The 26,323-nt window shown below is 59.9% G+C and overlaps 1 protein-coding gene across 3 annotated transcripts; it reads right to left on the minus strand.

Moving 5' to 3' along the window:
• Window positions 1–3,247: 3,247 nt before the first annotated feature.
• On the minus strand, window positions 3,248–11,212 carry POLM (DNA polymerase mu). 3 transcript variants are annotated; one of them, XM_021703686.1, is made up of 11 exons: window positions 10,980–11,212; window positions 9,102–9,288; window positions 8,330–8,428; window positions 8,006–8,176; window positions 7,257–7,328; window positions 5,693–5,813; window positions 4,486–4,618; window positions 4,265–4,367; window positions 3,912–4,142; window positions 3,750–3,833; window positions 3,248–3,617 (listed from the first exon to the last, which is right to left on the minus strand). In XM_021703686.1, the coding sequence occupies exons 1-11, from the start codon at window positions 11,156–11,158 to the stop codon at window positions 3,531–3,533; spliced, it is 1,467 nt and encodes a 488-aa protein (XP_021559361.1). In that variant the 5' UTR covers window positions 11,159–11,212; the 3' UTR covers window positions 3,248–3,530. The 3 variants fall into 3 exon arrangements, with proteins under 3 accessions (XP_021559361.1, XP_021559363.1, XP_021559362.1); XM_021703688.2 differs by lacking the exon at window positions 4,265–4,367 and having other exon boundaries at window positions 3,431–3,617; window positions 4,486–4,610; XM_021703687.1 differs by lacking the exon at window positions 3,912–4,142 and having other exon boundaries at window positions 3,431–3,617.
• Between the last annotated feature and the right edge of the window lie 15,111 nt (window positions 11,213–26,323).

Here is a 26,323-nt window from a genome sequence, read left to right on the forward strand (position 1 = left end):
GCCTCCCAGATGCCCTTATGCATTTCTTTTTTTTTTTATTTGAGAGAGAGCGAGAGAGAGAGATCATGAGCAGGGAGGAGGAGTAGAGGGAGAGGCAGACTCCCCGCTGAGCAGGGAGCCCGACGCGGGGCTCGATCCCTGGATCCTGGGATCATGACCTGAGCCGAAGGCAGATGCTCAACGACTGAGCCACCCAGGCGCCCGCCCTTATGCATTTCTTATTGTATCAGAATATCACAGCCAAACACATTGAATTAAAGGCAACTTAAAGTTTGGACTTTTAAAAGTCACCCAATTCCATGCTGGCTTCGAGGAACTCGCCCTGAATATAATAACGCACATTGGTTAAAGTGAACAGTAACCTCGTGTTCCGTGGTATCAACCACCCTGATACCATCACTCATCAAAGACAGCAGAGACAGCTGCAGAGAGGATCTGTTACATACAAACTTCAGCACAGAATCTAGCAACAAATAAAATGGATTCTACACCACGAAATTTATGTTGGCAGGTTTAAATCTGAAAGCCAATTAATACACCCTATCAGTAGAATATTTTGTTTTTTGACAAAAATGACACATGATCATCTCAATGAATGAAAAAAAAAAGCATTTGACAAAATCCAACACCCCTTTCTGATAAAAACACTCAGAAAACCAGGAATAAAACTGAACTTCCTTCATCTGATAAAGGGCACCTACAGACGCCGGACCCCTAACATCATCTTAATGGGGAAACGCTGAACCCAAGACTGGGCGCGAACAAAGAGGCCCATGTCCACCCACGGAGCCCCAGAGGCTCCGGCCAGACCAGTGAGGCCACACAAGCAAATAACAGGGGACCTGAAATTGTTCCCAGTCACAGACAGGAGGGCTGTTTATGTGGACGGACAGACAGAACCACCAGGAATCTAAACTAATAGTGAGTTCTGTCAGGTTTCTGGATGGTGGGTTTGAGTGCTCACAATGAACAAATGGAAACTGAAACAATCTGTAACAGCTCCAAGGGAAAGAGAGAATTAGGCATAAACCTAACAGCAGGGGCTGGGTCTCTATGTTGAAAAACCAGAAAACATTGATGGAAGGAATCAAAGACAAGCAACTTCATGCAGAGACATCCTGTGTTCACGAATCCCAAAGTATTCCTTCGTAGACAGACAAGCTGATTCTAACATCTATACGGAAAGTCAAAAGAAGAGCAGGCAAAACAATCTGGAAAGAATAAAATTAGAGGAGTCACACCAGCTGATACTAGGCATTCCTCTCCAATTCAGGTTAGTCGAGTTAGGAGGGTGTTTTTGAAGCGATGGGCACAGAGAGAGATGGAACAGAAGAGAACCCAGAAACAGCCCTGCACAAAAATGGCCAACGGATGTCTCAGGAAGGTTCGAGGACAATCCCGGAGCGAAAAGACGGTCTTGTCGACAGATGGTGCTGGAACCACGGGCCTCCTCCTGCAGATACCGAATCCTCAGCCTAAACCTCATACTTAAAATTCACTCAGAATGAATCCTACATCTCCATGTAAACTGTACGCTCTGCAAGAAAACAGAGACAACGTTTATTGTAATTCGGAGTCAGAGACATGACCCAGAAGCGTGAGAGGAAAGAAAAAAGGTGCACGGATAGACTGGCAAACCAGACTTCCTAAAAGGTCAAACTCTGCTCTGAGAAGTGCCCTTGTAAGAAATGCACACACACCCTACACACAGACGGTTACAGAGAGCAGGGGACCCACACGCAGAGCGGAGACAGCGATGGTACCGCGGTGAAACAGTGCTCGGCCCTGCAGACGGCGGGGGCGCGCCCTCGGGAGACCCACAGCGAGGGTGCGCGCAAACCGAGCGCCGGGCTCCCGGGACGCTTGTCCATGCGGCGGTCCTTGGAAAGTGGCACACCCTCACCCCGTAAGCCCTGGAGACCCCGGGTCTCACCGTGTGCCCCGAGAAAGGAGAACCTGTGTTCACACGGACACCTGTCGTCCAAGTCTGCAGCGGTTCTCTTCGTGGTCACCAGAGCCTGGACACAAGTTCTCGACAGGTGGACGCGTCGACGCCGGATGATGCCCCGCGGTGGAAGGAGGAACGACGGGCACCCGGAGGACTGTCGGAGGCCCCACGCGGAGGGGCCAGTCTCGGAAGCTTACGCGGAGTGGGCCTGCACGCACGGCACGTTCCGCAGGAGGAGAACCGCAGGGACCGGGAAGCGCCAGGAGAGCACGTGGGCGCGACAGGCGAGCGGGGGTGGGGTACGACGGGGAAGCGCGACGGGCCAGCGCGGGGGCGTCCTGCTGCGGAGCAGGCACACCGAGCAAACACAGCCTCCCTGAGAAGAGTCTGGAGGCCGGAGAGGGGCTCGGACGGAGCACCAGCTCGGGAAGAAGCCTGCCCTGCCGCCGGGCACCACCAGAGCCCCCGGCTTCCTCCATCGGACCCGCAGAGCAGCCCCGCCCAGCCCCCTCCTCCTGGTCCCGGCCTGATCGCAGTCCCTCCGCCATCCCCAAATGAACCCATTTTGCTGGTACAGTAACTGGCTGCTTTATTTGCAAGGTTGGCCTGGTGGAGGTGGACGCGTCTACACACGTTACAATTCGTAAAACCCTCGCCAAAACGAGTCAACGTTACTGCAAGTTCCTTTGAAAAGTATTTTTTATTGCGGAGAGCGGTCAGGGGCGTCCTCACCTGACAGAGACCTGTGAGTCTGGACAGTGTTCCAGGTGGACGGTCCAGCAGCGAAGGCACTGGAGCCGGAGCAGAGGACACCGCGTGGCCAGTGCCCCTCCGTGAGACGCTGGGACCCCCACCGGCCCCGCGGGCGTCTGCGGCTCAGTTAGAGCAGTGGGAGTGGAGAGGAGGCCAGCGGTCAGGGGGACGCAGGAATGCCAGGCCCCTGGGGGCCACGGTGAGGACTCTGGAATTACTGAACAGGGTGGGGAGCTGTGGGGCGCAGGGAGCAAGGGCGGGGACGCTACGTGACTGTTAAAGGCCTTCTGAGAACAGAGCTTGGAAGAACAAAGGCAGAGACCGGAGACTGGATGCCTGTTTGGAAGGTGGGGGCCAGCACCGGAAGTTCTCCCCCCACCCCAGCTCCTGCCTCTGCACCGTCCCTCTCCAGATGCTGGCCCTTTAGCGCCCGGCGGCGCACTCCTGGTGGGAAGGAGCTCCAGGCCTCCAGCCCCCATCTCGGAGCCCTGGGACACCGCCATCCACCACCTCAGGCTGTGCAAGCACCCCACCACGGAGACGGGGCTGTTCACATCCACACTGGCCCAGTGGCACCCCGCCACGGTGCCCCCAACCATCACCCCATAGCTGATGGGGGCCAGGTGCCCCGCACTCCCCATCACAGTAGCGCATTCAGAACACAGAGCTTGGTTTGGTGCACGGTGTCATTTCATTAGATCCTGGACTGGAGGGTGGGTAGGGCTCTGGGTCGGGGGTCGGGAGGGGCAAGGACCTGGGGCCACAGTGCATCCTCTCCCTGGAGCCCACAGGGCTGGCTCGCCAGAGTGGGTGGGGCCGGCAGGCAGGCTCAGGCATTTCTCTGCTCTGGGGGAAGGTACTCAAGGCCCAGGTGCCTGAATATGTCTTCCTCGGAGGCCACGTGGAAAAGCATCTTCTGCAACAGGAGTGGGGGTGTTAAGGCCTGGGGGCTGCCCCCGACGGCGCTGACTTCCTGGAGAAGGGCGTAGGGAGGGGTCGGGAGGGGCAGCAGGTTCCTCCCCCAGGCAACCCCCCCCCAGCAACACACCTGCTCCGGGTCAAACAGCCCATGGCTATTCAGCCACAGCCCTCTCTCCTTCCGGCTGAAGCGGCGCAGCTCCCGCTGGAAATGCTGGGGAGAGCGAGGTCGTGGCAGGGCCACTTATCCCCCTCCACGGCCCCAGGCCCGGCCCCCACAGCCGGCGCCTACCTTAGAGCCAGTCCAGCCTAGCAGGGCGAAGGGGAGCTGGCTGATGGGGACAGCCACCAGGTCCACCCGCACGGCCCTCCTCTGGGCGCCCCCCACCGCGGCCCCTGGGGGTTGTGGGAGGCAGAAAATGCAGAAAGTAATCTCGAAGGCATCCATGGTGTGGCTCCCCCGGGTCGGGTGGGCGGCGTCCTCAGGGCGGCCGCGGTGGTGTTGGTGGTACAGGACAAGCCCCTGCGGGCAGAGCAGGCGTGGCGGGCCACCGCGGGGCGGGGCGGGGCCGGGGGCAGGAGCCAGGGTCCCGGCAGTCTTCCCCGCCGTCCCCCCAGCCCAGGCAGGCAGCCCGAGCCCCTCACCTGCTTCTCCAGGCAGCCTATCACGCTGGGCAGCAGCCCGGCCTCCCGGCCCTCCTGGGGGTGGCTGACCAGCAAGTCCACGTCGTGGCCCTGCAACTTCCCCCTGAGGGGGCGCCGTCTGACTCTGGGGGCCAGACGGGGCTGTGGCTGCTCCCAGGTCCCGCCAGTGAGGGAGGGCCCACCCCAGGGGCCTTCCCTGGAGGGCCAGCAGACCCCCTCACCTCCGGAAGCCGCCCACCAGCGTCACGGTGGCCCCGGGCAGGACGCACGCCACAGCGGCCTCCACCACCTGCTGCAGGGCCTCCGCCTCCGGCCGCTGGACCGGGGTGCTCAGGTCGTGGTAGTGCTGGAGTCCTGCGGAAGCACGGTCTCCTGACCTTCCCAGCCCCACCGGCTCGTGCTCTCCGCTGTCCCCTCCTCCCTTTGAAGCAGAGGAGACCGCAGATCCGCAGGCAGCGGCATGGAAGGGCTAGCAGAACAACTGTCTGTGCCATCAGGCTGCCGGTGTGGGTGCAGTCATGACGCAGACTACCCCTTTGAAGGCCTCGGTTCTCCCCTCCATAAAACGGGCCGGAAGCGGATAAGGACATGGAGGAGGTGGCTCTGCCGCTCAGGAACCCCTTCACCGGAGCCCTGGCCCAGCTCTGCACCTGCGGGGGAACGGCTGCCTCCCGCACAGTCAGGAGAGGTTTCAGAGGGGGAGCGGCGGCGCTTGGGGGCGCGGGCTCTCGGTAGGCGGTTCCTGACCGCGTCACGGGGACCCGTGGCTGACAGCACCTCCTGTTCCCTCAGACATGTGACTTCATGGGTCGCACCACTCGCGGACCCCCGCAGGGCCTCTCCTCCCCCAGTCCGAGGGAAGATGTTCAAAGGCGCGGTGGGTGCCAGGCTGCGGAACCACTCTGGCGGGGCCCCCAACCGCGGCCACGCGGGGAGGCCAGTCTAACACCTGCTACCCACTGGCTTCACACGGAGCAGCTCCCAGACAGCGGAACGGAGGCTCGGCGAAGTTCAAGTCTCAGGGCCGTGGTCACCTACCTAGTACGTGGCCGAGACAGGACTCCAGCCCAGGCCTGACACACTCTCAAGCTCCCGTTCGTTCCACTGCACGGGGCCCCCTGCCATGAGCAGGCCCTGTCCTGAGCCTCTCCTGCCCCACAGGTCCCCATGCCATCTGCCAGTGCGCCAGGACACCAGCCCCACGCTGCCAAGCTGTGCGCAGGGCACGGGCCTCCCCTTCCCGGTCCAACCGGGAGGGTGAACGTCACCCCATCACTGTTCGCTGCGGAAGGGCTCCAGTAGATCCGGACAGAGGCCTGCCTGCCCCCGGGGCCTCTGTGCACCGACCCCGGCACGTGCCGCGTCTGGTCAGTGCTGAGGGCTCCGTGGTGTGGGGGGCCCGGGGCCCCGTCCTTCTCAGAGGCTCACCTGCTCTCTGCTGCTGGGTCAGCCTCTGGGGCTGCTTGTGGAGGCTGTCCAGGGTCCGCAGCCCGTCCTGGTACCACCGGTCAGCAGTCTTGACCCCAACCCCGAAGATCCCAGTGAAAAGCTGTTTGGGGGGCGAGCACGGCATGGTCAGGAGCGAAGTCCCGACAGAAGATGCAGATGGCCACCACCGTCCGTGAGGGCGCTGCTGTCCGGGCCGCCCCGTGGCCGCTCACAGCTGTCCGGTTCAAGCAGGCTGCCCGAGGCCACACGGTGCGCACACAGGCAGGATTCAAACCCCAAGGCTGGCCTGTGCGGGGGACGGCCCGGACAGACCCCAGTGTACCTCCCTCTGAGGGCCTCGACCCCCTGCTCCGGGAAAGTCTCTCCCCAGAGCGTGTGCAGCTCCGGCCTGTGAGTCCAGCACCGCACACCAGTCACCCCCACAGCCTCCTGTCCACTGGGAACCACGCCGCTCCCACCTAATAGCAGCTGGGGTTTCGCACCAGGGTTCTTCTCCTTAGCAAACCAGAGGGTTGTTCTAGAGGAGCTGCAGCGTGGGAGCCAACCTCCTGTCGGGGGCGGTCAGCCCCACACGGGTCTCCCACACGGGGCAGGGGGGCCAGCCCCCAGCCCCAGCAAGTCACTCTTTCCTCCCCGACCAAGCTTGTTGGTCCGAGGTAGGCACCCGCTCCAGCCATTTTTGGAAGCGAAACAGAATGTCAGGCGTGTGCGGTGCTGGAGGCTGTAACCCACGGACGGGGAGCCTTCCGTGGCTGGGTCTCAGCTGGCGAGGGGGCCAGCACGCAGAAAGGAGGAGGACCCTGGTGGCACTCGGGTCCCCGAGCCCTGCTTCCTCTGGCTACAGCCCTGCCCATCTTGGGCTATGCTGGCCGTCCTTCCCTCGGTCCCCGGAACCAAGAGCCTGGGTCCTGACAGAAAAAATGCTCAGAAGAGCCCAACCATGTTGCTTCAACAATGAACTTCTAATCGTTGACCCACCTCTCTGCTGGCCTGGGCACCTACCTGGGACCCTCCATCCTTCACCCGTGGCTCCTCTCCCTCTCTGAAGCCCCCCCTTGGCCCTCACCACCGACGGCCCACCCTGCCAGGGAAGCCCCCCGCCCCCAACAGGTCGCTGATGGGACAGGCGGATGGAGGCGGCCACCAGAGCTCTGGGGCGTCAGATCGGGGGCGGTAGGAACAGGGGAAGGTGCGCTGTGGACACAGGCAGGGCGACAAGCAGGGCTCGAGATCATAAAGAGGGAAGAAGTTACGTTTTGTCCAGTACGCTCTGTTTAAGATGCCGGGGGACACAACACAGTGGAGAATATTCCACTGATGGTGCTGAGTGGATCTACAAACCCCCCTGTGCTACACGCTAGCTTCTCCTCGCCCCACTCTGTTTAGCTGCCTCATGCATCTCCGGTGTCAGCTCGCGGCCACCTCCTCAGCAAGACCTTCTCTGATCCCCGGGCGCCCCTGCTCGCCTCCCGTCCATGGCTGGCACCGGGCTGCCAGCCGGGGGAGGGCTCCGAGCCCCTGCTGGGGTCCGCCCTGCATGTACCTTCATGGTGTGGTATCGCTCTGACAGCCGGACCCTCTCCACCTCCTCACACACCCCAAGTTCCAGCAGCTCCTAGGAGACCAAGCAGAAGGCTCAGCCTGACTGGACACAAGGTCTGGGGCCCGAGGACCAGGCGGAACCCCAACACTCAGCAGGGCAGCTTCGTCCGATCAGCACCCAGGGGCGCTTGGAAATAGAGACCATGCCCGGGGAGGTAGCAACACTTCTGGCCTCACGGCCCTCAGCCCAGGGAACACGGGCCACCTCTCAGACAATGACAAGTCCCAGAATATGGAAACTGTGGCTTTTCCAAACACGGGTGACGTATTCAACGGGACTTTGCTTAAAAGCTTAATTGAGTTCAAAAGTGTGTTTGGTCCCCACATAGTCTCCCAGTGGCAAGTGGACCCCTTAGATGGTACACTTAACATGGTATGTGAAGCACCTAACATTCTGGGTCCTTACGTACTTTGTACTTTAAAAAGAGGTGCTCCAAGTCTGGGGTTCCCGTCCACCATCCCAGACAGCGGGGCCGATGCCAACGATCCAGCTACTAGTCCTGCCCGGGCCCTCCCAGCCACACGGTGTGGCCCACATTTACAGACGAGGAATCCGAGCAGAGGGTGGCTCGCCCTGGCCCTGAAGCCAGCCTCCAGGGCTGCACTGAGCCCCTGGCCCCCCCACGCTCACGATCCCCAGGCCACCTCACCCACCTGCCTGCACTCACGACTCCACCCAGGAGCACCTACCTGGACGACCCTGCAGGAGTGTTCTCCAAAGTGGGGCAGCCCCTGCAGCTGGCTCAGGGCCGAGACCCGGCTCGGAAGGGCCTTGAGCACCGCGGCTGCTCTACGGAAGGAGAGGAAGCGGCCCTCGCTGCCCTCAAAGCCTGCGGCCTCCGCCAGCACCTCTAGAGCCTCCTGCAAGGAGAGGCCCTTGGTGAGGGGGCACGGTGCCTGACTCCGCACCCTCCAGCTCCCACCCACCTGTCCCCAGGCTGGGAGGGCAGAGTGGCAGGGCTGCCGGCAACAGGCCCGGTCCCACCCCAGGGAGGCTGGGAACCCAAGGCTCACCGAGAGGCCAGTGTTGTGGTGTGTGAGCGGCGTGGGGCGCTGGCAGGCATAGGGCGGCATCCTCACTGGGCTGGGCAGCTCCTTCCTGGGCATAGCCACCTGGGGGCGGGAAATACAGAGGCCACTTGGAGGCTGAGGGCTGGCAGGGCCCGGCGGCCCCCAGAGCCCTGCCCCTGACAAGAAGAGGGGGGGCGGAGCAGGCTGAGGAGGGGCTCCTCACCCAGAGCATCAGCAGGCCCAGCACCCGCGGACCCTCAGGGAGGGCCGTTCCTGTCACTGCACATGATGCATGTGCTCTACCTCCCGCAACCGTCTCAATTGCGTGGGCTAGCAGTGCCTGTCATGCCCGCCTCGTAGACAGGGACACCGGCTCGTGGCCCACAGGCAGGGCTGACCTTGGGAAGCCCGACCCTGAGCCCACATCTGCATCCCCCCAGGAAGCACTGAATGGGGGCAGAAGCCACAGACCCACAGCACCGTGAGGACAGCTTCCTGCTGGTCCTTGGGTCATCTCACCAGGAGTTACTGTCTCACTACTTGAGCATGAAAGGCCTGAAGATGCTAGAAATAAGTGGACCTCAAGAACTCATACCAATGAGAGCAGAAGCCAGAATGGCCTGGCCTCCAAGGGCCCCCGGGGGTCTGCGCTGAGCCCCACTGCCCCCCCGCATCTGTAGGCACCGCGGTGCTCCTGACAGGCCAGCTGTGCCCTCCGGGCCAGAGCCCGCACCAGGCATTCTCCGCGGGCCCCACGCCAGGCCACCCAGCTCACCTCCAGGCGGTGCCGCTGCTCCACGGGCAGGGGCTGCCCAGCTGCCATGCTTTCTGTGAACCAGCTTATGTCCAGCAGCGCTGGGCGGGTGCCTCCTCGGGGCGAGGCCGCCGCTGCCCTGCCCCCGTGCCAGCAGCTGGCCTCCTCCGCTGAGGTCTGTTCCATCACCACATGCGTCACCTCAGAGCTGGATAGAGAGAGGGGGCGGAGCTCACATCCAGAGGTCCCTCCTGCCTTGCTCGGTGCCTCCAGGCCTTTGCTTCCTGTCCCCTCTGCCTGGTGAGCACCCATTCATTCTTCCATGCCACCTCCTCAGAAAGCCCCTTCTCGAAGAGGAACACGTCTGTCACCCCAGCACCCGCAGAGCTGCAGCCCAGCCCACGTCTCTGTCAACTCGTCTGCCCTCCTCTCCCCTGGCCTCTGAGAATGGAGGTCCTTAGGGGGCAGAACCAGAGGCTCTTTCTGCTGCACCCAGACTGCTTGGGTGTGAACCCCAGCTCTGGCACACACTCGCTGGGTGGCCTTGGGCATCTCACTTAACTTCCCTGTCCCCTGATTTCTTCCTCTTTATTTTTTTTTATTATTATTATTTTTTTAAAGATTTTATTTATTTGACAGAGAGAGACACAGCGAGAGAGGGAACACAAGCAGGGGGAGTGGGAGAGGGAGAAGCAGGCTTCCCGCCGAGCAGGGAGCCCGATGCGGGGCTCGATCCCAGGACCCTGGGATCATGACCCGAGCCGAAGGCAGACGCTTAACGACTGAGCCACCCAGGCGCCCCTGATTTCTTCCTCTTTAAAGCAGGTAACAACCTATCTACTGTGTCGGGTTGTTACACAGATTAAACAAACTCATAAGCAAAAGCCTTAGAGGCTTAGACAGCACCCAGCACACTAAACTCCTCTCTGAGCGGGTCTAACCACTGGGAATGGTTAAATCACTTAAACAAACAAACAAACAAACAAACAAACAAGCTGCTGGGGGACTGGCCCCTGGTTTGCTTGCTCTTCCAACCTTAAACCTACTGGAACCCATTTCCTTAATCTCAGCAGTGTCTCTGTAGCCCATAATTTTTGCTGATCTGGGAGTCTCACTCAAGTCACCGTCTCAGCCCAGAGGGGAGGCGTCACTTTGGCTAATAGGGCAAGATGAACTCACCGAGGGCACAAGGCCCTCAGCCAGTGATATCCTTAACCACCCCACAGCGCCCTATAGCTCTTTACAGAGCCTCTGGCATACGTTCTCTCCTTGTCCTGCAGAACACTCCTGGCCCTAACTGCTAGCACCCTTTTATACAAGAGGATATTGAGAGAAAAGCCACATGAGCATGAAATGCCAGGGTTAACTTGGAATCCAAAACCTCAGGTGCCCCTCCACTGCCAGGTGAATCGTTTTAGATCTCAATATCCTCAGCTGAAAAGAAATACTGCTTGTGAGTGTGGCTGGTAACTTGCAAAGTTCTGAGCACGGGCATTTTGTGCGTAGGCGCTCACGCCACGCAGCAGTGTCGTCGGGGCGTGACGGCATGGCGATCCCACACACGCGTCCCTCGGTCCCCTATGGGCGCAGCACCCGCCCCGCGCCCCTCGTGCAGGCGCCCCCCCAACCATGAAGGGGCCCCAGGCAGGAGCCCCCGGCAGGTGACTCCCTGAAGGCGTCCCACGCAGAAACCCCAGGGCAGGTGACCCCCCTCGAGACGCCCCGGGCCGGAGCCCCCGGGCAGGTGACCCCCCTGAAGTCACCCCCGGCAGGAGCCCCCACACAGGTGCCCCCCCCGCCAAGGCGCCCCGAACAGGAGCCCCGGACAGGTGTCACCCCCCCAAAGCGCCGCGGGCAAGGGCCCCACCCCGGGCCGCAAGCTTCTCCACGACCGCGCACCTGTAGGCGTCCAGGACCCTGAAGCCCTTGGAGACCGCCAGGCGCGTGAGGAAGGCCCGGCGGCTGCGGCCCATGCGCGGCTCCGCCAAGTAGATGGCGACGCCCGGGAAGCGCGGCGGGGAGGAGGAGGCAGGGCCGTCGGGGGACCGGACCCGCGCCCGTCGCTGCTTCGGGAGCATCCCCTCTGGCCGCGGGCCGGCGCCGGAAAAAGGCGCGCGGAAATCGGAAGAAAGGCGGCGGAAGCAGGCTGGAAGAGGAAGCGGCACCTGGCGGTAAGTGCGAGCAGGCCCCGCCCCATGCAAATTAGGCCGCTCGGAGCCGTCCGGGGCTCCCACCGGATTGAGTTTGCGCCTCAGGCCCCTTCTCCATGCAAATAGCACCAGAGGACACGCCCTTTATGTAAATAACTCGCAGAGCGAACTGGAACAGCGCCGGCGTGGGGGGGCGAGGCCGGGGAGAACGAGAGCGGGGCGGGGGTGGGACCAAGTGAGCGCGGAGGCGGGGCGGAGTGATGGGGGCGGGGCGGGAGAGCGCTGGGGGCGGGGCGGCGCGGCGCGGGGCGGGGGCCCGGCGGGGGGGTCCGGTGCGAAGGGGGTGTGGGGGACACGGCGGGGCGGGGGCGGGGGCGGGGCCGGGGAGCGCGGCGCGCGCGGGACCCGCCTTGTGTGGGGGACCAGCAGGGGAGCCGGGGCAGGGGCCCTGGGGGTGGGGAGAGCGGCGCGGGGGTCCGGGGGCGAGGGTGCGGGGCGTGGGGGGCGGGGTGGAGAGCGCGGCGGCGGCAGGTCCAGGGGGGGCTGGGGGGACCGGCGGCGCGGGGGAGGGGCGGGGGCGGGACGTGCCGGGGGTGGGGAGGGGGCGGACGCGTGAGGTTGGAACGTGCTGGTCGAGGGGCTTCAAAGCCCGGAAGGTGTTTCCGTCCAGCGGCGTTGGTACCATTGGCCGGCCATTTGGAAAAATAGAAAGTGGCTTTCTCGGTCACTCCTTAACGCCAAAATGAAATCCAGATGCATAAAACATGCAAATCTAAAAAGCAAACAAAAAAGGTCCTGGAAAGTCGACGAATGTCTATCACGATAAACCTGGAGAAGAAGAAAAAGAATAGTAAACTTGATCCATATTCAAATTGAAAATGCGACAAGAATTAAAAGGCAGACGGGGGGGGGGGGGAAGTGTGTGTGACGTATTTTGAAATTGTCTAATTCCTGTAATTGTGAAACTGTCCACAGATAAATAAGAAAAAGTCAATGATCTAATGAAAAATTGGCAAGAACACTGGTAGGAATTTCACAGAAGAATCCTACTGTAAACTTGAACCAGATCGCCTGACCTGCGCACCTGTCAGGTGTGAGGGAGTCAGCAATCTGTAGGAAGGACTTTTTGGAAGCCGATTTGGTAACCATATCCAACAAAATGAAAACAAAGATCACACCCAGCCATTCCTTTCCAACACTGGGATTGTTTTGATTGTCTAGATCAGTTTGGGAAAGTGGACATCTTGACAGTATGGAGTATTCCTCTCCTTTTCAGGCACTACGTGTTGCATTCCTTCTGCTGCAGCTGGTTTAGCCCAGGCTCAGATGAACAGGTGCAACAGGCCAGGTGTAACCCTGTTCCCACCCCTGTCCTTGATCTTCTCTTCCTGGAGGCCTCCTGTCACAGCTGGTGGGCGCAGGGCTGAGGGAGGCAGGTGCCTCAGCCAGGCCTTGTTTGCTTCCCTCTTAATGTCCTCTGTCTCTGGCCAGGGCAGCTAGGTACTCTCCCAGAGGCAGAGGCAACTTCTAATGACCCATCACATCAGCATGCTTCAAATGCTGGGCAGCTTGCAAAACTGAGGAACATGGGGCTTTCTGCAGGCCCAGGGAGGTTCTGTGAGGGGGAGTCGGAGCCCCGTGCCCACTGAGTGGAGGCCTGGGCACCAGTGGGCAAGGCCACAGCACTGCTGGGCGGGGTGCTCTCTCCACCACTCCCTAGACCATTAGGTCACCGTCTGGCCCACTGGGAAGTAGAAGCCTTAGGCCTCTTCTTCCACTAAACCTGCTTTGGGTTCCCAGACACCCCAGTCCCCATGCTGAGACCACCCTGCAAAGAGTCAGAGAGGCTACACCGATGGCCTCTTGCCTGGGTCCTTGCAGCTGCCCTGGGAGCTGCATGCCTCCCCCCTGCTCTGCGCTGGAGCTTTCTCACACTGTGGTGTGGATTAGCCTTGCCCAGATATGTGAGTTCGCATTTTTCTAAGATGAACCCCATCTAGCTATTTCCTGTTTCCATTTCCAGCTCAGAGAGGTCCTTGGGGGTGATCTTTCAGTCCTCGTGACCTGCACAAAACCTCCCTGCGGACCACCTTCTCAAAAGTTCCCTTTGGTGCTCTTTGCACCTGCCCTTGGCCTGTGGGGCCAGGACTCTGCCCTGGCTCTGGGGTCTACCCCTGCTCTGGGTTTCTGTCTTTTCGGGCTGCTTGCCGACAACATTCCGGAGGGCACGTGGTCAGGCTGCTGATGCTGCTGGCCCCGTGGCTCTGGCCGCTGGCCCTGGGCCTCCCTGAGCTTTCCCTCCAGGCCACTGTGGGTGTGGGGTACCTGCTGCGTCAGTCAGCTCAGGCCATCACAAAATACCACACTGGAAGCTTGAGTGACAGACATTTCTCACAGTCTGGAGGCCAGAAGGCCATCGTCAAGGTGCAGGCAGGTAGACTTCGTTCCGAGGCCTCCTCTCCTGGCTCCCGGGGCTGGTTGGTGATCTGTGGAGAGAGACAGCGAGAGAGAGATCTCTGCCTCATTGAATCAGGACGCTACCCTTATGACCCCGCTTAACCGTATTACTTCTTAAAAGCCCTGTCTCCAAATACAGTCACACTGGGGGTTAGGGTTGCAACGTATGAATTTGAGGGATGGCAGGAGACACAATTCAGCCCGTAGCACCTGGCATTTTCAGGTCCCCAACAAACTGAGCGGCTTAACACGACAGGAATTTATTCTCTCCCAGTTCTGGAGGCCAGAGTTCTAAGATCAACGGATGAACAAGGCCATGGTTCCTCTGGAGGCTCCAGGGAGGACTCTTCCTGCTTCTTCCAGCTTCCAGGGGGGCTCCTGGCAGGCCTAGGCTGGTGGCTGCCTCGTCCTGTCCCTTCTTTTCTTACGAAGGCCCCATTCATTGGGTTTAAGGGCCACCCTAATCCAGGATGACCTCATCTTGAAATTTCTTATCTTTTTTTTTTTTTAAGATTTTATTTGTTTATTTGAGAGAGAGAGAAGGAGAGAATGAGCAAGAGACCATGAGCAGGGGGAGCAGCAGAGGCAGAGGGAGAAGCAGACTGCGCAGGGCAGGGAGCCCAGTGCGGGACTCGATCCCAGGACCCTGAGATCAGGACCTGAGCGAAAGGCAGACGCTTAACCCACTGAGCCACCCAGGCGCCCCTTGAAATTTCCTATCTTGATGACATCTGCAAAGACCCTTATTCCAAATTAGGTCACATTCTGAGGTTCCAGGTGGACATGAATTGGGGGCACCACCATTCACCCTGCCACCCTACTGTGCAGCTCTGACCTGGGCTCAGCTCTGGACTCTGCTGATGGGCTCTGTGGCCAGCCTTCCCTGATCTGCAAAGATCTATCAGACCCACAGGATTTAGTTTCTGACAAGAATAGATGTGCTAATGTTAGGGGCTGCAGCTTGCCAAGGGCCTGGAAGGTGATATAACACAGACATGCTTTACAATTGGGAAACCATACTGCCTTTTGAGGAGGAGGTGGGCTGCTGATTGGATGGTGTCTTGGCCCATATGGGCAGCTACAATAAATACTGGTGCTGGTGGCCAAACCGCAGAGATTTACTTCTCACAGTTCAGGAGGCTGGAACTGCAGATTCCGTGTTGGGGAGAGTTGCACATGGCTCGCTGTGTCCCCATGGGGTGCAAGGGTGAGACATGGCGCCTCTTTCACAAGGGCCCTGCTCCCCTCCGGGAGGGCTCCACCCTCATGACCCAATTACATCTCAAAGCCCACTTCCTAAATCCAGCACCCTGGGTGTTTATACAAACAGGCTCTGTATAAAAAAGAGGCCCCGGGTGTGTGTGTGTGTCAGGATCTGGAGTGGAGAGTCGGGGCCAGGGGGTGAAGGACAGCCCCTGACCCCCCTCGCCACGGAGCTTGGCCTGAGAGTGAAGGATAGAGGCATGTCATTCACCTGAGCTCTTTGGGTCCATTTGGCCAACCCCTGTGTGGTTGCCAGTAGGGGGGACCTAAGGGGTCCCAAGGCCTATGAGAAGAGGGATGTTCGCTGACCCAAACTCCATCCCGAATTGGCAAAATTGTCCACTCTTCCCACCACAATTTATCCCCTTTGTATCATGACAGAATCCCCACTATGTTCTTGAACGAACGAGACTGCACATCAGTACCGGGGTTGGAAGCTCCGGCAGGGGGCGCTCGCAGCCCTCCCAGGGGTCCATTGCTGACCTGACAGGAAGAGCCCGCCCTGCCCTCACCTGGACGGGACCTTGCCCGAGGCTGTGACCCCCGCAGGAGGGACAGACGCTTCCCTCGTCCGGGGCCACAGCCCCGCCCCCCAGCTTCCTTTATTTAGGTATTTTCCCATTTACTACTGTTATCCTTGAAATAAAACACAGATATGATGACGGGGAGTTCCAGTTCATTGGCTTCAGGGACAGCCCTGGGCTGCTGTACGTTTGGCAGAATGGCCAAGGTTGCCCTGGATTGCGGCCCCCAGGGTGGAGGGTCTTGAGAAGTCAGACAGGGAGGCAGCAGGTTGCCCCTGGTGTGGGGCAGGTCAAGGTCAGAGTCCATCCTTCCCCAGAAGAAGACTGGCAGTGGAGCTGCAGCTCAGGGGGGCGTCCAGGTCAGGGCCCCGTGCGGTTAGAAAGGAGTGGAGTCTCGGTGCCACAGCCCTGGTGTCCTCATCGGTACACTGCTGACGTTTACGAAAGCTCCTGGAGGCCGAGTCCTGTGCTACTTATTTTTTACATTGTATTTCTGTTCTCAGTGGTGTGGAATTGGTCCTGCTGTCATGTTCCCATCTTACAGATGGAGAAACTGAGGCTTGGAACTGAGGTGCTGTTTCCAAGGTCACAGAGGCACAGCTATGACTGAGCACTGGCCTTTGACTTCTGAGGCACCGTCTCAGCAAAATCATGCTGTGCGCCACGCTCTGGTCTGAGCACGGAGGGCGCAGGGTACTAGACACACAGAAATCTCTGCCTTCGTTGCATTTTAGTGGAAGCAAGAGGGACAATGATGAAGTGACGGCAGGTACTGTGCCAGATGCCAGATGGTGTGGTGGGGATCGGCAGCATGGCTGCATGGAGCCCTCCCACCTGCTCGCCCTTTCCCAGTGTGACCTGGATGCTCTCTCCCTGGCAGGAGGCAGGGTCTAGTCCCCTCTGATTCGGGGCTGGCCCTGGGACTTGCTCTGACCAACAGAACGCAGCAGGAGTGACACTGTGGGACCTCTGGGTTTCGTCTGAAGACGGCTTGCGGCTTCCGTGTCCTCCTGCTTGGAAGACAGCTGCCATGGAAAGGAGTGTGGGCTGGCGGGCTGGCCCTGGAGCGACGAGAGGCCAGGGGACCGGAGGACGGAGTGTGCTTCCGGCTTGCTGCTGACCACCATCGCACACGGGACTCTAGCTGATGCGACATGGAGAATTATCACTGCTGCTATAAGCCGCTCAGCTCCGGGGCCGCTCGTTACACAGCATCAGGTAGCTGGAACAATGGTGAGGAGCACCGAGTGCCGCAGACCGAACCCGAGGTGGAGAGGCAGAGGGAGGCTGTGTGTGTGTGTGTGTGTGTGGCCGGAGTAGGGGAGGGGGCTGCAACCCTAGGTGAGGAGGGCCCACGACGGCTCACTGAACGGAGGATGTCTGAGCAGTGACCTCGCGGAGCTCCAGGTGAGGGGTCTCGTGGGGCCGGGAAAAGCAAGGACCTGTGTGGCCAGCACAGAGTGAGCAGGGGAGGGTCAGAAAGTGAGGCCCTCTGGCCGCATGAAGGTCTTTGACTTACCCAGAGTCAGAGGAGAGGCTTTGAGCGGGGGGCCGGACATGACCCTGCTTAGCTTCCACAAGCCCCTGATGCTGTCCAGAGAGCAGGTCGGGGCAAGGGTGAAGGCCAGGAGACCCTTCTGAGAGGCCAGCTGGAAGGCGCCGGACAGGGGCGAGGTGTGTGAGTAGAGCTGACAAGAGCCCTCGGCGGGTTGGGCCTGGCTGTCAGAGAGGAGGGAGGACCCGCTCCAGGTGCAGAAAGGCTGGGTAGCCGAGTCCTAAGGAGCTCGGGAGTGGGGCTTCAGACTGGTCCTTGGGACCCCACGGAAACCGAAGGAGGAGGACAGAATTGGGCCAGCACCTCGGCCTGGGCGGCCTGGGCGCATCTGCAGCTACGGTAAGGGAGCTAGGAGGTCCCCCCAGAGGGAGGACAGATGCAGGCCATGTGCAGACACAGGGCTCCTCCGTAATGGAGGAGGGAGACTGTCCCCAGGGCCTGGGGAGAACCGGCAAGGTGGTGTCCTAGAAACCTGGGGTGAGGATTGAGGGTGTGAGGGGGGCTGGGCGCCGGACCCCACGGCCCCTCTGGTGGGGAGTGGGGTTGGGCCTGCCCTCACCTCCTGCAGACGCCCTTCCTCCCCCACCCTCTTCAGAGTGCATAACCCGCCTGTGTCCTGATTAGTAACGGGGAGTGATCAGATGTCTACCCGCATCGGGTGATGTGTAGACTCAGGGCCACTGACACATACAAGGATCAGAGCTATTGATCACAGCACAGTGGCCTCATTGGATCCCAATTCAAACAAACCAGCTGCAGAAAGTAGAATGCATGGGGCAGCTGGAGACGTGTGCATGTCGATTGATGGTAGCTCTGAATGCTACGGGAATTGTGGTCAAGACTGATCGTAGGTTATGTTAAGGAGAGAGAGGCGGAGGCAGTCCTTTCTTTTAGAAATGCACAACAAACTGTCTCCTGGTGAAGTCATATGATGTCTGGGATTTGCTTCCAATGATGCCGAGTAGAGGGAAGGGTGGGACAAAGAAGAAACAAGACAGGCCATAAACTGATAACTTAGGTGCTGGTGGTGGGCAGGAAGTCTTCACTGGTGCATATGTTTGAGGCTTTAATAATAAAACATTTTTTAAGCACGTGCACGCACACATAATGAGATCAGCGCTCTCTGCCGGGTGCTGTCCTAAGCTCTTCACATGTGTCAGCTCATGGATGCCCAGCACATTCCCGTCACCGGATGACCTCCATGCTCCCTCCCCTGTTGCCGGGGAGGAGACGGAGACCCAGAGAGCTCAAATAAGTTGCCTGCCGTTTGCATGGCTAGTGAACTGCAGTGTTGGGGTCTTGTCCTGGAAGAACACTCCTGGGTCTCCTTGACTCTCACGCGACTTCTGACACCCACCCTGGACAATTCTCCAACACGGCCTGGCTGTCCTACAGGTTAAGGGCTCAGCCACCACCCCGCTCCAGATGGCAACCTCAAGTCTAGGAGCTTCTGTGCTCTGACTGGCTGGCTGGAGATTGGGGATCCCCTCTGATCATGTATTAGCCCGGCTCACAGGACTCAGGAAAACAGTTTACCTACTAGATTACCTGTCACAGAGGATGGTAAGGGATAGGAATGAAGGCTAGATGAAGAGACACACAGGGCAGGGTTCAGAAGGGTACTGACCCAGTCGATTCTGGCCCCACGGAGCTGGAGACCACCGCAGGAAGCTCTTCAAACCCTGTACTGTAGGGATTTTATAGAGGCTTCCTCATGGGAGGCAGCATCCATCATCAAGCCAATCTCCAAGCCCCTCTCCCTTCCCAGGAGGATGGGGGTGAGGTGGAATGCTCCAGGCTCCTAATCATGGCTTGATCTTTCTGGTGACCACCACCCCTCCTGAAACCATCCTGGAGCCCACCCAGAGTCACCTCGTTAGAGCGAAAGACACTCCCTTCACCCAGGAAATTCCAAGAGATTCAGGAACTCTGTTCTGGGATGGGATCAAAGACTGTGTGTTAGAACAAGAGATGCTCCAGGTGCTCTTGTTGCTTGGGAAATTCCAAGGCTTTCAGGAGCTCCGTGTCAGGAATGGGGATGGAGACTGATGTATGTATTTTCTATTATTTCAGGGATGGGACCCAGGGAGCCTGGCTCCATCACAGACCTCCCAGCCTATGTGCTTCCTAGAAGCAGGGGATGATGATGTAAAAACTGTTATTTGTTCTCTCTGGGAGGTGGGATGCATTCGATACAACTTAACCATAATCACATTGTTATTTTGCCTATTTTTCTGATTTTTCTACAATGAGCTTGCACAATAAACAGAGTGTTCAACAGACCCACAGACAGCAGCCCTGAGGGGTTTGGCAGGTGGGGGCACTGAGCCCGCTGGGGTGCAGGGGTAAGGTGGGAGTGGGCAGGCAGGGGCACCACCCCTGTTTCTGATGACCCCCAGCTGGCAGAATTGCAGACCCAGCGCATGGTTGGCGGGACCCCTGACGTCCAGCCCGGCCACAGGCACTGGGGGCCCTGCCAGCCCCACGAACACTCATTTGGGGTGGGGGATAGGGCCAAGTGGCCACTGCTGCCTCACATCTGAACCTTACATCATACCTGAATGGGGTAGAGGCACTTCTCCCCACACCCCCCTGGGGGAGTCTCACCTTCCCCTCACCCATCAGTCACCCCCAAATCGACACAGCCCGGTTCATGCCCCTGGGTTCAGGAATGTGTGACCAGCGGTCTGCAGGGCATGCCCCACCCTGTTTTACCCATCCCCTCCTCCGGAAATTCTCCTCCTGTGGGCCCCCCTCAGACCCCCACCCACCCGTTACAACCAGTGGCCTCGCTGGCCCCTCCCCCACCATCTGCTGAGCCCAGGTTTTGCGGGCGCTGCCCCAGTATCGTCCCCAGCCTGGCATCCTTGCACCCCGCAGTCCTTCTAGTCTCTGTGACTCCACTCAGCTGCAGGAAGTCCCTCTGCCCACGGGATAGAACCCCAGTTCGAGTCGGCTTCCTGCAGACCCACACAGGCCTCACATTGCCCCTAACCCCTGTCCACACTGTCCCCGTCCTTCCACAATCCTTTCAGCTGCTCCCCTCCAGCAGGGTTTTCTGGATCTTGGCAGGTGCATGCTCCTCTCCAGGACACCATCCCTTCCCTGCAGGGACTTGCCTGGCCCAGCGCACTCACTCCTCCCTCCAGGAGCCCTGTGCTGGTAACAAAGCCCTGGCTGGTCCTCCTGCTCGCCCCTCAGCCTGCTGGGCAATGGCATCTGTCTCCTCTGCTGGAGGGAAGGCTCCCGGCAGTGAGGGTCCCTGCTGCGTGGGCTCAGGGTGACAGTGCCCGCTCATAGAGCCAGTCTATGAATGCTTTTGACTGAGCAAGTCATGCCGGCACAAAATGCATACAACCTGACTTTGGCTGCCCTTGGCAAGCACCTCTTACCAGGAGATGCCCCTGTGCCCATGGTGAGCCCGTGCAGCCTGGGGTTGCCCTGGCTTGGCTTACACAATCCCACAGGAGTCCCTGAGGGCTGGCCTTGGACACACATGGGGTGATGGTCCCCCCAGACTTCCACATCTTTGGGGTTCTAGATGCTGAGTCTGACTCCCCTTCTTTGGGGACAGTGTTTGTACACAGGACTATGAGCTCCTCGTGAGCTCCAGCACTGACCACACTCCTGTCATCACACAGTTCCAGCCGACACTGCTCTCTGGCTCACAGGACCCTATGAAGGTATCTGTCCCATGTTCAGATACTTAACAGATGTTTACTCAGGGCCTTGTGTGCCGGGCTGTCCTCTAAACAGGCAGGATGCAGTAGTAAACATCACGGCGGTGGAGAAAGGTAGTAAATGCACGAGTAAGTGTCAGACCCTGCTGAGTGACCAACCACCTAGCTCAGCAGATGGAAGCAATCACATTTATTAGCTCACATGCCTGCCAACTCTCCAGGCTGTTCTGCCTGTCTGAGCCCGGCTTGGCTGGCCTCCCTGGTCGCCCTCATGGTCCCCCTGGCAGGATGCCGGTCCCCCCAGGGCCTCAGCCTGCCCCTGTGGTCTGTTCTCCAGCGGGCCGGCCCAGGTTTGCCCTCATAGTTCTGGAAGGTTGGGGGGACAGGGAGCAGGATGCTGCAAGCGCTTCTTCAAGCCTCTCCTTGAGCCAGGTCTGTTCCTGTCCCACTGGCCAGAGCAGCCACGTGGCCAAGCCTATAGTCAAGGGGGGAGGGGCCTACAAAGTCACAGGATGAGGGCGAAGGGCATCGGCACAGGCAGGCCACTTAATACCCTCAGGATGGCCCCATGGGTCAATATGTCAGCTATCAACTGGGGGCGTGGGTGGGCTGTTTCGGGGCACACGGGGGAGGGCTGAAGTTCTATGCAGGGCAGTGTGGGGAGCCTCAGTGAGAGGGGCTCTTTGGGTAAAGGACAGAAAGTAGTGATGTCAGCAGAAGGAACAGCAAATGCGTCCCCAAGACAGGACACGTATTAGTCTGGGTGGGCCCGGGGGGGATTTCTCAGTGACTAACGCAGTATCTTGCGCCCCAGATTCCCTGTGGATGGGCTGTGCAAGCAGGCTTGTCACCCCCAGGGCCACAGGGCACCTCCATGTGGCCACAGCCCACCTCAGGGCGCGAGAGTGTCATCGGTGGGGGTGCCGGGGCACATGATCTTTGTAAGGCTGGCATCCAGTTTCCTGAGAAGACGAGCTGGGGCCTGCTCAGCCCTCAGGTCTTCTCATGGCCCCCGGGGAGGTGGCCCGGTGCAGCCCCGTGTGGTGTGCATGCAGCCAGCCCTCTGGCTGAGGCTGACGGGAACGAGGGGTAGGCTGGCGTCCAGTCACCCGGTCCCAGCCTTCCCTGGGACCTGTAGTGAGCTGAAGTTCCGGGGTGTGGCGGGGCCTGGGGGGGACAGGGAAGGCTGGGCTGCAGAGGAGAGCAGAGGCCCTGTCCCACCAGGTGTCCGTGGGATGGCCCGTCCCGGCTCGGCTGCTGTGGAGGAGGTACTGGCCAGGGTTCTCCAGAGCAACGGAACCCACAGGGTATATGTATGTGTATCAGTATAAACAGATGTGTATGTATATAATATATATGCAGATACATAGATGTAGAGAGTGGGAAAGGGGGGAAGGGAGACAGAGATTCATCTCGCTCTCATGCACGTTTGGCTCGCTGGGGAGGACTGTCAGCTCTTCCCAGCACACGGGTGCGGCTCAGCAAACCTGTTCTGGAAACGCCACACGGACACACCCAGAAGTAACGTTTTACCAGCACCAGGGCGTCCCCAGCCCAGTCGGACACACACAGTGAGCAAGCACAGCAAGGTCCTGTTCTTTTTTTTTTTTTTCCGTCCTGTTCTTTGCAGCCAAGTGACCCTGAGTGACAGTGGTCAGTTGCTCCCCAGCACCGCCTGCGCCAGGAGACATTCAATCCTGGAGCATCTTACATAGGAAAAGGAGGACCAAGCATATTTTAATTGGCATTTTCCTGATTTTTAATGAGGTCAACAGTTGGTAAGTATTTACTGGCCACTTAGGCTTGTACTTTTGTGACTTGCTGGATTGTGTGTCATCACTCGCTTTAAAAAACGGGAACAAAGATTGGTTTAAAAATGTAAAGAATTTGGGACGCCTGGGTGGCTCAGTCAGTTAAGCGTCTGCCTTCGGCTCGGGTCATGATCCCAGGGTCCTGGGATCGAGTCCCGCATCGGGCTCCCTACTCCGCGGGGAGCCTGCTTCTCCCTCTGCCTCTGCCTCTCCCTCTCTCTGTCTCTCATGAATGAATAAATAAAATCTTAAAAAAAGAAATGTAAAGAATTTTATCGAACAGCTTCCTTTTATCAAAGACACTGTTTTTTAGGCACACCTTTCTAGATTTATCGGAGGCAGTCCTTGTGCCCTTGGGACCTGTTGTTGGAGGGGAGAAACAGAGGCTCAGAGAGCCGCTCTGGGGTCACAGTGCACCCCTAAAATGCTCTCTCTGTTTGGGGGTGTAGGTCCTTCCCCAGCGCTTCATTTGCCCTTTCATTTAAACTTCAGTATGTTTTGAAAAGAAAGCTAAAACTTTTATCCAGCCAAAGTTCTTGATACTTCTTCTGCAGTTCCTGCTGAGAACCTTCTCCCAAGAGGAACCCAAATTCAGACCCCTGTTTCCCTTGAAGACCGGGATGGCTTCTCTTTTAACAGCTGTATCTTCAACCCATTGGGAGTTCATCTGGGCGAGGATGGGCACCAGGATCCACATTCTGTTTCCCAGCAGACGCTGTCTGGAACCCTTCCCCTGGGACGCGCCACTGGCTGGCCGTTGTCCGTCCACCGACACAGACTCTCCCAGGGCACTGGAAGCCTGCCCCCCGCCAGCCGGCAGCACCCCTGTGGCTGCGGTGACCCCCGTCTCCCTGAGGGGCTGGGTCCTGTGGTGAGTGGAAGGAATCCGGCGGAACTCTGCTCACTCAGCAGAGCAGGCCTGGTGAGCTGGGCGGGGACACCGGACTGTGGAAAATCACATGTCAGAAACCCAAGGAAATTGTTCTGCCAGTTGTGTGGATGACTAGACACTGTCTGGGAGACCCGAGGCCCCCGAGCAGCCTGACCCCCTGTTAACATCCAGACTGTGGGCAAGGGGGCGTTTCTAGGGGCTGATCCCAAGAGGGAGGAGCAGAAAGTTGGGATGGGCCCGGGGTCTTCTCTCCCTTGCTCCCTGGAGACAGACCCAGGACTCCAGGAGACGGAGAGGAGCTGGGACATGATCCCAGGCCTGCCGGCCAGAGCCTGGGCTTTCCAGGCCTTCCAGTGAGAGCATCCCCACACGTGGGCTGGCTGGCCAGGCCGTGGAGGAAGGCCCTTCCGAAGGCCCCACTGGGCCATCTCAGTACTGAGGCTTCGCTCCCCTCACGGCCCAGCCTTGGTACGTGAGCTGCCTCCCCTGAGGCCCCAGGAGCCTAGGAGAGTGTCCTCGGGGCCTCCCAGGCCCTGCCATTCCTGCCTGTCCCTGTTCCCGGGCCCGGTGGCTGCCCCAGCCAGACCGTGGGTATGCGGGCTGTTGGCGGGTCAATGTCCCCCCTCTGCCCAGGCCGAGAGCAGGATGTCCCGTGCTGACACTAGGGCCTCAGCAGGAGGGGCTAGTGTAACTACGGCCCGCTGGCCCGGGGCCAGAGGCTGTGGAGCCCAGATGGAAAGAACATTCAGTCTGGCTCCGGAGTCCCTGCCTGGCCCTTCCCCGTCGGTGACACGCTGGGACCTGAACACATCACTTCTCCCGGAGCGGCTGCTTTCTCGCTTAAGAATGGGGAGAGATGGTGGCCTGCTGGACAAGTATGAATCACTTCCCCGTCTGCCATCCACGTCCAGGTCCAGAGACTTGGGTGCCTGACCGGGGGGAGTCCCGGCCTGGGGCGGCTCGAGTCTCTCCCACTGAGATCCCCCCTGCCTTTTCCCCCACAGGCAGGACTCTGTCTCCCCGCGGGTCGTTGCCCTCCCCTTGCCCTCTGTCCGTGGATGGTCCAGTCACTGACTTCCGGTGCCCTCCAGCCTGACGGTCTCCAGAGGAAGGCTGCCTCCAGGCCTGCTGGCTCTCTGGGCCATGCTTAGGCTGGCAGCTTGTTGACAGCTCAGGGAGCCAGTGAGCCAGTGCGGGAGCCACGGCCACAGAGGCATGCACAAATTGCCTGGGGGCCCAAAGGTGCGGGGGCGGGCACCAGGGTGGGGGCGCTGTGGGCTGGAGACCAGGAGGTGGAGGGCAATGAGACTGTGGACGTTGCAGCCGCAACCACATGGGGGGATGCGGTCTCCTGCTGGGGTGGCTGGCTGGCTGGCCTGGGGACACCTTTTGGCCCGGAGCTCAGCTCTTCCCCAGAAGGGCCAGTAGAGGGCCTCCTCCCTGCCTCCCCCCCAGGCCTCCCAACCCCCACCCCATGGCCCCCCACCAGCATTCTCTAGTGCTTCCGGTGACCACATTTGGAAAGCAGGAACCCTGAGGTCTGGTGGGTGGAGGGAACAGGGCCAAGGTGGGGGGGGGGGTGGGGGAGTGACCCTCACACTTCCCAAGGCCCAAACCAGGCTGCAGATACTAACCCTGCTCCTCAGGCTGTTTCCCTTGGGGCAGGGGCCCCAGGGGTCCTGAGCCACCCTCCTCTTACAGACTAAGTCGACGGAATTATTCGAGGTCACAGTTCTAAGACTGACTTCTGGGATGGTGGGAGGAGGGGGTAAATCTCCTCTCCCTCCTGCCCCAGGCCCATCCTGGGGTCTCCTCACCGCAAGGAGTAGAGCTGCCTCCTCTGAAGGCCAGCCGGAGCTAAAACAAAGCCTCCGTTCCTTGCCCTACCCACAGCATCTTCCCTCCCCGTCCCTGTGGGATGGGCCCCAGCAGACTGGAAAGAGGGTGGGTTCCATTCCTTCCCATTCTTCTCCACCTCCTCACCCCTTCCCATGTGGGAGCTCCTGGCTCCCCCACCGCCCCCTGCTGGGGGCAGGGGGCATTACTGAAATGGGCAACGTGGCCTTGGTGCCCCCCACCTGGCAGCTTTGCCTACACGTCCCCTGGCCCTCCATGGCGGCCTGCAGGGCTCTGCACTGGCCCATTCCTCCAAGATGGGGCTGCTGCTAACCTCTGAGGGTCCCCGCTCCTGACCATGGGTGGGGAGAGCCCCTCCAGCTCTCTCTCTCCCGAGGACTGACCATCGGCCCACAGATTCTCCCGGGAACTCTCTTTCCTCTCTCTGGAGGCACCTAGAGTGGGCCTACCAGGCTGGGAGATCAGTCTCCCTCTCCCTGGCAAGCCCGGTCCTGCTGTGGCCCGTTGGGCAGATCCTTCCGGGAGCGAGGGGAAGGCCCTGGCTTCTCTCAGGAAGTTGGAGGTGGGGGTGCAGAGGCCAGGGGGTCCAGCAGACCCCCACTAGCTCCCAAGAGCCCTTGGACATGCACACCGACGCCCCCCTCCCGCCCAGCAGGAGGCACTGGGCCCTGAAAGGGTGAATGGCAGCCACAGGAGGCCGCGAGCCTCCCACTCCCCTGGACCTGCTTTGGGCTGCCCTTGGGGAGTCTGGTTAGTTGCCGTGCTCCTCAGCAGACAGGGATCCCCTAACAGGCCCTGTGGCTGCCTCCCTGCCCCCAGGCAGAACCTGGGCCCAGCTCTAGGACTTTCCAGGGTGCACGTCTGAAAGTGAAGTGGGGTCCCAGCCCCACCCACGGAGCAAGGGTTCCTGGCCCGGCCTGGACAGCAGTCACCCTGCTCTCCACCTGCTCGGACACTTGGGGGCAGAGAGCCCCCAACTCCCCGCCCCCACCCCCTGCCCAGCTCCCTGTGAGGCTTTTGCTCATGTTCCCATTGGTGACTCACTGTGGCTGAG

Source organism: Neomonachus schauinslandi, chromosome 12, assembly GCF_002201575.2.
Source record: "Neomonachus schauinslandi chromosome 12, ASM220157v2, whole genome shotgun sequence".
NCBI lineage: Eukaryota > Metazoa > Chordata > Mammalia > Carnivora > Phocidae > Neomonachus > Neomonachus schauinslandi.

Coding starts and splice junctions, on each gene's coding strand:
- POLM (XM_021703686.1), bottom strand. CDS start 11,158: ATGCTCCCGAAGCAGCGACGGGCGCGGGTCCGGTCCCCCGACGGCCCT. Junction 8,429..9,101: donor AGCAGCGGCACCGCCTGGAG/GTGAGCTGGGTG, acceptor TCCCGCCCCCAG/GTGGCTATGCCCAGGAAGGA. Junction 8,177..8,329: donor ACCACAACACTGGCCTCTCG/GTGAGCCTTGGG, acceptor CTCTCCTTGCAG/GAGGCTCTAGAGGTGCTGGC.